Source organism: Alligator sinensis, unplaced genomic scaffold (genome assembly GCF_000455745.1).
Source record: "Alligator sinensis unplaced genomic scaffold, ASM45574v1 scaffold280_1, whole genome shotgun sequence".
NCBI lineage: Eukaryota > Metazoa > Chordata > Crocodylia > Alligatoridae > Alligator > Alligator sinensis.
The window spans coordinates 5,472,158-5,484,155 of record NW_005841835.1 but is presented as its reverse complement, the minus strand read 5'-3'; the positions used below and the strand labels follow the sequence as shown (position 1 = coordinate 5,484,155).

General features: G+C 40.3%; 1 protein-coding gene across 4 annotated transcripts in view; it reads right to left on the bottom strand.

The window, feature by feature from the left end:
* RALGAPA1 (Ral GTPase activating protein catalytic alpha subunit 1) overlaps positions 1-11,998 on the bottom strand; it is a 163,853-nt gene that overhangs the window by 144,170 nt on the left and 7,685 nt on the right. For all 4 annotated transcript variants that reach the window (XR_003093553.1, XM_025201507.1, XM_025201517.1 and 1 more), the window contains exons 6-9: positions 8,195-8,403; positions 6,208-6,447; positions 4,948-5,139; positions 1,035-1,163 (exon numbers count right to left, since the gene is read on the bottom strand). Coding sequence is in view for 3 of the 4 variants with exons in the window: in XM_025201507.1 (XP_025057292.1) it covers positions 1,035-1,163; positions 4,948-5,139; positions 6,208-6,447; positions 8,195-8,403 (770 nt within the window). In the remaining variant the exon portion in view is untranslated. The remainder of the gene's footprint in view (positions 1-1,034; positions 1,164-4,947; positions 5,140-6,207; positions 6,448-8,194; positions 8,404-11,998) is intronic.

Sequence of the window (11,998 nt, the reverse complement as noted above, 5' to 3'; positions counted from 1 at the left end):
TCCCCCAGATGGCTACCGATCTGTAGGTCCCCTACCATGTCATCCCCTGTTGCCAATACCATATCCAGTAAGGCATTCCCCCTAGTGGGACCGTGTACCTCCTGTGTCAGGTGGAGGTCCTGTACACAGGTTAGAAACCTGCGTGAATGGTGGGACTTTGCTGTCTGCATCTCCCAGCAGATGTCTGGGTAGTTTAGGTCCCCCATGACTACCGCCTCCTTAGCTTTTATGGTCTCCGAGAGCTGCCTCAGGAGCCCCGAATCTAGTTCTTCCCCTTGGTGTGGGGGTCTGTAGCAGACCCCTACCACCAAATCCCTTTCTCCTTGCCCCCCATGTAACCTAACCCACAATCATTCTACTTCCTCATCCTTCGATTCCATTGAAGGAATAGTGTTATACAAGCTATTTCTTATTAAAAGTAGCCATCCAAAATCCTACAGTCCTTGTATTTCATAAAACACTGAAATTAAAATGTAAATAAAGTGTTAATAGCTATGGTTAAAAATAAGGAAATATGCTCTTAAGTGTTTCTCTCTGACTCGGTATTATGCTACCGCATGTGCTTGGTCTAGAGCAGTGGTCACCAACCAGTCTATCTCGACTGACTGGTCCATTGTGGAATCTCTGACAGCCAATCTCAGTCCATCAGAGGCTCCGTGGCAGGACGCATGCAGCTAGGCTGAGCCATGCCCCCTGCCGCCCGGGCCAGGCTGGGTGAGTGGGATCAGAGCCTGGGCGGCTTGTCCGGGAGGCAGGGGGAAGGCGTGGTAGATTCTGGGGTGCCCTTTACTTATAAAAAGTGATCTTCACCATAAAAAGGTTGGAGACCACTGGTCTAGAGATAAAGTTACTCTCCATACGTTACTAATCAAATCTGCAACCAATCTAGCAAATCTACAATGTTATGGAAAATCTGGCGACTCATTCTGTAACATAATTCTGTTGTATTCCTTTAATACTTTTATTTAAGCAATGTTAAAGAAAAAATGCTTTAAAGTAAGAATATAAAATTATGAAATAAGTGCATTCCATACCTGCAATACTGACTGCATTCCCGCTCGTACACTTTGCTCTTCAATATCTACTTCGGATATTTTATTTTGATAGCAGCCATTTCTTGTCCAACTTGAATTCTGGATGTGACTAGAATTTGTCGTTTTTTCCTGAAGCATAAAAAGTGTTTCTTAAACTCCCATAGAGAAACAAGTGCAAATAAAAATTACACAAGCTTTGTTTTTGGTAGGCTTTTTGTTTATTTTATTTTTTAAAGAAAGAACTGAAAATGACTACTGAAAGTGCAGGCTGGCTCAAATGTAAATATTTAAAGTATTTGGAGAAAAACTTTCCCTCAGTTTTTGTTTACTACTTTTCCTCATCATCTTTTGGAACTGTTTTTCATATGGAGAATTTATAAATTCAGCAAGTCACCCCTTAAATTAATTTTTGAAAATATATATTTAAAGTTTGTGAGAAAAAAGAATTTTTGTGGTTAGTATCCTATATTGGACCAGCTGCATAGCTGGGATAGGCTTAGAGAGTTTTTGTAGGCAGTGCATTTTTCTTCAGGTCTGTAGAAAAAGCAGGCACTTCTAGGCCTAAAAACAGTCTGCAGGGCTGTGAAATTAGAGAATACAATACTCCCAGGAATAGATAACAGAGAAAAAAACTGAAGACGACAAGATAGCTTGATCAGTAGAATGATCAATATGATTTGAAAGGAAAGAAGACTGTTAACATCTGTACAGCAAACACTAAAAAGTTTAAAATTAACTTACATTGAAGACCATATGCTAAAAGCCACACCAGGTACCATATTAATATGCAACTAGTGCATATTTTAAATCATTAAGGACCTACCTGATCCTGTTCTGACTAAAGTAAATAGGAGTTTTTGCCATTGGCTTAAGTGGTACAGGACTTGGCTTTGGAGCATCTAGCCTTCAGCCTGTGCGCCTCACACTGCCTCCAAGATATGCAACAATATTTTTCCAATATAAATGCTACTATGCTTACATTTACACTGAATGGAATTAAAATAGAACAGATCAACTTCAACCATCTTTCAACAGTGTGGCTAGTTACTGAAAAAAACTTGTAATTTCTTCAAGTATTGCCCACAGGCACATTCCACTGTTAATGCATATATATATCTCAGGCACTTATAACTCAGAATGTTCTGACCTTAGCACATGAACAGATCCAGAATTTTGGAAAGGGGAGGTGACTTGCACTGCAGGGGTGGTTGCACCCTGGGCTCCCCACCTCTCCCCATCACACCAGGCAGATTGCACCACTGGAGCAGCATTGAGGAACTTTAATTTTTAAAGTCCCTCAAACAGGTAAGAATCTTCCCTCCCTCCCTTGCTTAGTGGTACATTCTCTCCCTTCCTCTCCCCTTTGCCAACACTGCCAGCAGCAAGGTGGGATAGTGGAGCTCCAAAGCCATTCCTCCCTGCTCCAGCCAGGCTGCATATGGAGCCAGGCTCACCTTCCCCTGCACCTGCTCTCTGGCTGTCAGGGAACACTCAGGGGACTGAGAAGGGAGAAGAGACATGTCTGCTGTTACTGCTCTTACTGGCTAATCCCAGCTTTGCGTAGAGCCCAGCTGGAGTAGGCAGAAGTGGGTCTGGAGGTTCTTGGCCTTTATCCTGTCTGTACCCCCAGAACAGTCGGAGACAATGGCAGTGATGGATGGGAAGTGCCACCTGGCAAGGAGGGTAAGAGGGCAGAGGGTGGAATTCTTACTTGCCTCTGGCACCTATAGGCATGGTTGCTCCAATGTGCTGTAATTACAGTGCATCAGAGCAGACTCAATTAATCAAATCTGCTGGAACATGGTAATTACTGTGCTCCAGCAGACTCCAGAATCACATGTATCAGTGTACTCACACTGAAAAATGGCAGCAGGGGCACTTTAACTAAAGTTCATTGAACAAGCTTTAGTTGAAGTGCCCCCACCACCATTTTTCAGCATGGGGATGCTGATACATGATGCTCCAGGTGCTTTAAATTAGAGTGGCGCTCAGTGCCACTCTAATTAAAGCACCCCCCTCTGCCCCCCCCTCCTGGAGCATGTGTATAAATGCCCAAAATGTTCCTGGCTGCTGCCCCTTCAGTGATGTTGCCTGAGAAGGGGGGGGGGGGGGGGAATGCCAGGCCACCTAATGCGGCCCCTCTGTGCAGGACAGGAACTCACTGACTAAGACATCCCAGCCAAATATTTATCTAACCTGCTCTTGAAAATGTCCAGGTATGGAGATTCCACAGCTTGTCTTGGCAGTCTATTCCAATGCTTGACCAACCTCATAATGAGAAAGTTCCTCCTAATCTCTAAACTAAATTTCCTCTGCTGCAACTTGAGGTCATTGATTCTAGTCTAGTCTCCTGTGACCATAGAGAATAGTCTATTTCCATCCCCTCTATATCAATCTTCAAATACCTGAAGGGCAATAATTAAATCCCCACTCAGTCTGCTCTTCTCTAGACTAAATAACCCTAGATCTTTCAGCCTTCCATTATAAGTCAGGCTTCCCAGGCATCTAATAAATTGTGTCACTCTCTGCTGGCCTCTTTCCAGTGTATCTACATCTTTCTTGAACCCTGGGGCCCAAAACCGGATACAGTACTCCAAGTGAGGCCTCACAAGTGCCGAACAGACTAAAAGAATCATTTCCCTTGATTCACAAGTGACACTCATGTTAAGACAACCCACTATACTGTTGACTTTTTATGAAACAAGAGTACACTGTTGGCTCATACTTGGCTTGTCCTCATTGGCTGATAAGTCCTTGTCCTTGCTTGTGCTTTGCACAAAGGATATAAAAGTAGCATGCACTTCTACTTAATTCCTCTCAACTGCCTTTGACTTGAGACAGACTTCTGCTGTTTGCACTAGAATACAGCTCTGGCACTAAATGTATTGTTTTCTGTAAACTATTCTTTCTTGATTTTAGTTATTGTTTTGATCCAGTTTTTATAGTTCTCCCCATTCTGTTTTTCTTTATTCTTTTGGGAAAACAGTTTACATTTGGGTCTGTACCATCTGACTTAACACACGTTGAATGAGGCATCATTTTTCTCCTCACTCTGCCTCTCATATGACTAGGCAATGTACACTGTAGATGGCCACACCAACTGTCCTAAATGCCTGCTATGTTAACCAATAGGCTCAGTCTCAGAACCTGGAGCATGACGAACAATGAGGGGTTTCATAAAGGTTGTGCAGGTACCGCTCACTATAAAGTCTACAAAGCATAAGTGACTGAGGTTCTGAACACCTTCAGTTAAAAAATGCATATAAACTCCCAGACTAGGGAATTTTCTTTTAGGAAGCTTGTGATGGGTGGATGAGTACAGTGTCAAATTCTATCAGAATATATATGCGCTGTCAAAACAAGTTCCACCATTCTAACCAGAGAGCTAGGGTTAGATTTTCAAAAGGTACAGGAGAAATTAAATGCCCAACTTCTGCTTGGGAGGGGGTGCAGAAATACATGGAATCTGGGGGCTTAACCTGCATTTCTACTTGTGAAAACTCTCACACTTAAAGTTAAATATGAAATAAGAAAACTACAGAACAGCCCTGTTTTAAATTAGTTTCTGCCCCTAAAAATCAGTTATAAAACTAGCCCTTTTTGCCTACAATAATGCATAACCAACCTAAATGGGACAAAAATGTGAGGTGATGGCACGGACTGAAAGAAATAGCACCACAGCCACTATGATATGCTGTGGCTCTATTTAGTCACACTTGAGGATAAAAATTATAAAAAGGCATAGAAGTGTATTTCAATGATTCCTTTCATTGATTGTCCTTAATCTCTAGACAACCAGACTGCTAAATGAAGTGCCTGTTTTAAAAGGGTTTGGGAACTTTAAAAAAAAGTCTTTTAAACTTTAAAGTGTTTTTTTTTTTTTTTTTTTTTTGGTTTTTTTTTTTTTTTTTACCTCCTCTCTCTCTTTTGCGGTCTCTACTGAATTATGCTCTGCAACATTTTCATCACAATCTATATTTGTAGACTGCATTATTTCTTCAGGTTCTTTCATAAATAAAGGTTTATCTTCCTGTTGTATCCACTCCTGGTATACTTTCACCACTTTCCTCATGGCAGCTGCTTCACAAATAGGCAACAAAAATGCCTAGTAGGAAAAAACCCAAACAAAAGCAAAAAAAATCACACAATTTTACTATTGGGAGACAAGTTAGAACCAAACTGCTCAATCCTCACTCTAATGCTAGTAGCAAACAATTACAGATATATCTATTGCTATATTATATCAATATGCTACAAAAGACACATTTGAAGCATCTCAGAAAAGGCTAGCAGGGTGAGGATCTATAAAAAAAAGCCTTATCACAAACCCTCATCAGAAGAAAGAAAAAGCTGAACAGGAGATTCTGCTGCATCCCATTCTCTGTGTAGAAATTGTAAGAGTAGTGGGTAATAGGGTTCTTAATCATCAATTCAAATAATATAACAAATAAGCATTTGTTCTACTGTCATTAAAATGAAATTCTAAGAGTTGCAGAACTGAAAGTAAAACCTTTTCTTCAGATTTACAGCCTTGAAAAAAAAGTACATTCGGAAGTCAGCTTGCTGAAAGATACCATCCACTTCAGGAAGTAACACTACGTCACCACTGTGTTAATAAAGAACATGGACAAATGATCACTTGGAGTGGTTTCAAATTGCTGGGGGGAAGCTGTTGCCCGCTGCTACAGACCATGCACACTGTAACAATTCAGTATAGCACCAACCTGTAGTGATACAAATGTAGCAAAACCCCTGCAAAAATCACTCCAACTTTTAACCCTGTTCATCCACAGTTAAAGGTTAACGTCACACATGCATATTGCTACAACAGACCAACGTATTCTGTCAAAATTACACTTAAAGTTAAATGTTCCTGGAATTATAACAAATCCAGGAAGCAGAAACAAAGATTTTTATATTCATTATTATAAAGTATTTTTTCCTTTTGAATTCATGAAGGCATGAAAGAGGTAAAAAGAGAGATGTCAAACTTTACTAATCTAAAGCAACAATTTTTCCACATTCCTAAATATAAATTCAATATAAATAGTGAAAAGGACAATAAAATATTTTGTTGCATTGAAAAGTGTGCTGCTCAGCACAGAATGAATTTAAAGCTGTAATGGGATTAGAGTTATACTTAAACAAAAACATGCACTGATGGGTTATTTACCTGTCGAAATATCTCAATAAGAAAGTTAACATTATTTCTTTTAGAAGAAAAGACTTTACGGACTATTTCAATATCAGTTAGGTGTTCTTCATCCATACTGCAGAGGCTAGAGGAACTTGGCTCTCTTTCTGTCAGGGTGCTAGTATTAGAATGAGATTGTTCTGGTTCTGCATTTCTATCTTGTCTATCACCATTGTCATTTTTGCTGTCTTCCCTTGAAGCCATGCTAGCAGCTGCTCTCTGAAAGCAAAATGAAAAACAAAAAGTAAAATTAATTCCAGCAATATAAGACAATTGTTAAAACACAGAACAAATTCCACAAACAAACTAAGAAATACAGCATGGCTACAACCGCAAGCTTACCATGCCATACTGCTCTTTGAACCACCATCCCAAACAGTGAAGCCTGTCTGTACTACCTTATGAAGAAGGCTAAGTATCATACTAATTAGGAGTACTAATTAATCTGCTGGTAGCACGCTGCCAACACAGCTACACGGCTTCTGCTTGAAAAGGTACGTATCCAAAGCTCTGTAGTGTATTTGAAGGTGCCTGTCATAATACATTTGTCATGTCATTATACCCATACTAGACATCAAAACTTCCCTTATCTAGTAATTCAAAGATCTGGCCTGTGGAACCCTATCATCCAGCCGTGGGTCTTGATATGAACCCTAGCACATGGCTCATTCCATGAGCTGCATCTGATGTGCAGGGCTAGTGCGTGGGCCTGATATGGCCTAAAGGACCAGCCCCATGCCATAAATTCAGCCCACAGGGCCTGATGAGTGTGACAACCTTGCAGTAACAAATACAGGAAAACTGTAACCATGAAACCCATTAAAGACTAGATTTCAGATTGAAAGGAAGTCAGGTTATTATCTAGTTAGAACAGACTTCTATTCAAATCTGTGGGTCCTTCAATTTGCTAATTTTTAATGTGACAGTTATTTATTGGAGTTTTCCGAGATATCACAAAAGACCTGATCTTGCACACTTTTGTGCACAGTCCCACTAAAATCAAATGGAAACTGAATTCCTGGACTGGGTACTAAATTAAATTAAGAGCATTACACTACACAAGTGAAACTTGTTACTGTAAGGCAGTGATTTCAGTACAACCAGATCCTTTGAAGGGTGATGTGAAGTTATGAGGACATAGGCAAAGTGTGAGGAGATAAGCAGGTAAGTACAGGCTCAGACTTGTCCCTGCCTTGCTGATCCCCCCCACCCCCACTTGGGTGCTTACACTATAATATGTAATTTTTTTTTGGCATTGGGTGCTGCTCAGTTCACAGCAGATATGGATAGGTGCCGAGTCCAAAAAGGCTGTGAACCACTCCTGTAGGGCTATGAACAGGTGTTGTATCTATTCCAGAAGAAAATTTTCTCCCAGGATAAAGTATGATTGGTTCAAATGTTCATGTCTGTTATCCTGGGACAAACCCTAAAAAAGTTCATGGGATAAGGAGTGCTAAAACATTTTGTCCTGCAAAGTACATCTGAATAGTTGTCCTGGGACGAAATCATTGAATCAGTGGCAGAAAAGTGGCAGTGCATTCAGCCACTCATTAAACCCTGGCTGAAAAAGTGAAGTGTGCACATGCCAAATTTCAGGACGTTTTTCTTTCGGGACAAACACAGGTACAACTGGTCCTGGGAAAAATGTAATGTCAGCTCCTGGCCTAAACGTATTCTAGCAATTCACCAAAAATGTACTGTTCTAAGCAGTTTTTTTATTAACATAAATGGAAGTAACATTTTATGTTTTCACTCTGGTACAAAAACAAAACAATATTTAAATATTAAGCACACCCTTCGAAATTGGATTCAGGTCTGGAGACTCTCCTAAATCTCTCGTCTTTTGTTAGTTAAAGTTATAAAAGGACCTTATGTTGGTTAAATATCTCAGCATTGAGATTTCAATAAATCAATCAGCCAACTTCAAAATGTATAAAAACCACTTGAAATGTATGTTTAGTGATACCTGAATATTCTTTGGCACATTTTCACCTTCCACTCCAGGAATATGAGGTCCAGCATGAGGTTTTGGCTCAAGCCAGAAAGACACCAACCATCGAATGACAATAACACGAGCCTTAAGGAAAGGTTCTTTTGTGCAATATATTGCTTCATTGGTTTCCGCATCTTTCTTTATCATTATGTAGTGGGGCTTTGGTCTCATCTGTGGTATTTCTGTAAAGAAAATAAAGCATTAAAAATGAATCTAGGGAAGCCCTCTCCAATACCAGTTCACTTATACAGGTTTTAAGTTCTTGAAACTCCTATGAGTGCATAAATCAATTCTAAAATCTGCTGAGATGGACAGTGTCGATAACTGAGATAAGTCAGAACACATCTGAAAAAGCCTGCACCTTTCACAAGGTTAGACAGTGCATTAATAGTTCAGAAGGATGTAAACATTTTCTATGCGAGAAAGAAGCGACATATGCAACTTTATGCTCTAGGCTGCAGAGTAATAATTAATGAAGAAAGCTTAATTTATGAACTACATTTTTATTCAGATGAATCCCTAAGCTATTTTAAAAGTAAGGTACTATATTTAGAAACTACATGGTCCATTATTGAAACATACCCACATGTGGAAAGAAATCTAGGAACTGTTTCCACAGCTACCAGCAAAACAACTGCATCATTCTACTTGTCACAATAAGGGGAATTTTAAATAGGCAGACTATAATTACCCAATTTGGAATCTGGCCCAAGTAATCAAGTCATCTTCATTAAATGGTGAGAAGAAATGGTCAATCTTCCATTTAAAAATGAAAAGTGTTTGTAATTACTCAAGTGGTCTGCTGAAGCAAACTTCATAAAATGAAGAAAGATCCCTATTTTGTAGTCACTGTCTTTACCAGAAGGTTGGAAGACCATACAGCAGCCCTGGTTGGCAGTAGCATTCAGAGATATGGGCAAGCAGGGCATGAGCTTCAGGTGTCAATTTGGAGGGGGCGCAAGAAGGGAGGCTGCTACTACTGCCACTACTCAGGGCGCAAAGTTCCTTGTTACTCAATGTGTGTACAGATGGAATGTGTGAGCAGCTTGCATTTCATCTCCCCAACCACTTTACACCCTTAGAGGCTTTGTCCTAAGGCCATGTGGACCCTAGAAAGTTTTGTTGGGGGCAGCAGCTGACTACTGCACTGCAGGGAGTGTGAACAGCCTTTGGCAGCTACACAATCCATAAGTGAAATATATTATGCAGTGGCACCCAGCACCACTTTCTGATGCAATGCATTATCAGATGTTGATGTTATAACAAAGGAATTCTGGCATCCAGTGCCAACGTTTTACAAGTCCATTTTTTCTATGTGATACATTTAGTTTCCACAGCTTAAAGTTTCATAATTCTTCATGCTTCTAGCCCCACCATCAATCTGGAACTAAAGAGGCTACGGGACTGCCTGAAAGACCCATGAACAGGTTGTATGTTTCTTCTATACTGCTGTAATTTAAATAGCACGGTTTTGTGCAATGAAGATGCTTCAGAAATATCTGAGGTCAAACAATCAATGCTAGCAGAGTACACAGAAAGTCACAGGTGACTTCACAGCTGTTCATGGACCTGAACAGTCATTTCTGGGCTTCAGAAACTAGTTCTGAATCAGGATTGCACTGTGCTGAAGATCTGACGAACTGCACTGGCTACAAAACTTCTGAACATGGAAGGCCATGTTTCTGAAGTTGCATTCCAAACTTGCACTACTTCTTCAGTGCAAAGGTACAAGAATAAAACCTATTCTCACTGCGAGAAAGCAGGTGGAGATCAGCATGGAAGGTTGTAATACCAGACATATTAATCAGTGGAAAGTCAGCCTGGGTCATTAATGTGTACAGAACCATTAACTATGTTCTCCTACAGAGGGGTCATGACTTTAGATAAGTTGCAGGAAACAACAGAAAGCAATGGGCTTCCCAAACCAGGAGAAGAAAATAGAAAGGATGTACATTCCAAATTGTGCATTATGGAGAGGGGATACTTTTTCTCTAGTTATGCAGACACTGAGATCACAGAGTAGCCAAGACATTAATGCTGGCTGATGAGGGAAAGTACATAACCTTTGTATATTCAGGAACACAAGCCTGTCCCAGAAGCTTCAAGAAGGGACAATCTACCCTATATATCACAATCCTATTGCCACAGTTGAAATGTCAATAACTCCTTTTGGGGACATAGTATACTCACTGCTCCCATGGCTCAAAGGCATATACAGGCAATCTGGAAGAGCTGATGTTACACAGGTGTACAATGACTGTCAAATGTGCTTTTGGACATTAGAAAAGCTGCCAGGAATACCAAGCCAAACTTCCCCATTATTGTTGCTGACTGCTGTAAGCTGCCTACTATTTGCTAAGCAAAAGGGGCAGCCTTGTCAACAGGATGGTAGGTAGAGGTGGATAGATTGCTGAATTCAAACAGCTAGATAGATACAAGGGAATTATCTATAGCCCACTGTTCAGCTGAGTAAAGGCTTAAGAAAATATTGCAGTGATGTGTCCAGAAGTATGACCACACTTTTTTTTTTTTTAAAGGCAGTTTTGCCTTTTTAAAAGGCTGAGTGGGGTGGTCATTTAGCGCTTCCATTTTATTGGCTATGAGTTTTGAACCGAGAAAGAAATTTAACAATTAAATAAAGATTTTATTTGTGTAATGAGCAAGATTCGTTCAGTGTTTTCATTCAGTGCAAACAAATCAAACATCATGCAAAAACATTTCAGCAGACCATATATGATAGTAAAACCCATTTAAGTGGCATTTAAATACTGAGAACAGTAAAACTTAGTAGTGCATGGCTTAAAGACTACTGTAGTAAACATGTAGTTCTCAGGGAGAGGACTCCAAGTTTGCCTACAGTTCTTGCAGTTCTATCTTGGAAGTATGGTTGAGGATGGTGGTACTGCCCTCTCTGGGTTGGACAGGGTGTTCAGTTCCTTGCAAATGGTATTTCCATAGGACGAAGTAGATGGGCCATGGGGCATGAGGTTCCACAACTTTTTGGAGGATGTCTGCTGCTTGAGGAGCTTCGTTATATTCTCATGCCTCTTCTTAAACACGCTCTCTTTTCAACTCCCTGTCCTAAAGCACCTTTCTCTCTCTCCATCCTTTCAGCTGCATCAGTGTGCCATAGCAGCTATATAAGAATCTTGTATGTTTGCTGATTTATGTCAGTCTTGTTAAAGATGTCAATACCTCTCAAAGATGATCCAGCTGAGGACACTGATTTAAAGAGACAGAGAGGTTAGTAGACTTACAGTGCTAACACAAAGAAACAAAAGATGACCAAAAACTCTATGCAATTCTTCCTATAAAAGTTCTAAATGAGCAGATTAGAAAAAGTCACACTACTTCCTAGGTGCTGGAACTTAGTTGCAAAATATCATAAAATCAATTGGCACTTATACATGAGTTGATGCACTGTAATTACAGAACGTTGAAGCAGGCTTGATTAATCGAGTCTGCTGGAGCGTGGTAATTATTGCACTCCAGACTCCAGCGTGTCATGTACCAGTGTCCCCATCCTTAAAAATTGCAGTAGGGGCATTTTAACTAAAGCTCCTCCCCCTCCCCCTAGACCACATGTATAAACGCCCAATGAGATGGGAAAGGAATGGGAGTTGAGTGGCTGTTTCTGAGGGAGTGTGTTGGAACTGATCAACAGGCCAGAAAACAAATAAAACACATAAAGAACCATTTTGACAGTTGCAGTTTCAGCAGAGGGTTAGTGATGATGAGGATGGTACTGCAATGGAAACTGTTAAAAAGGTGTACAAA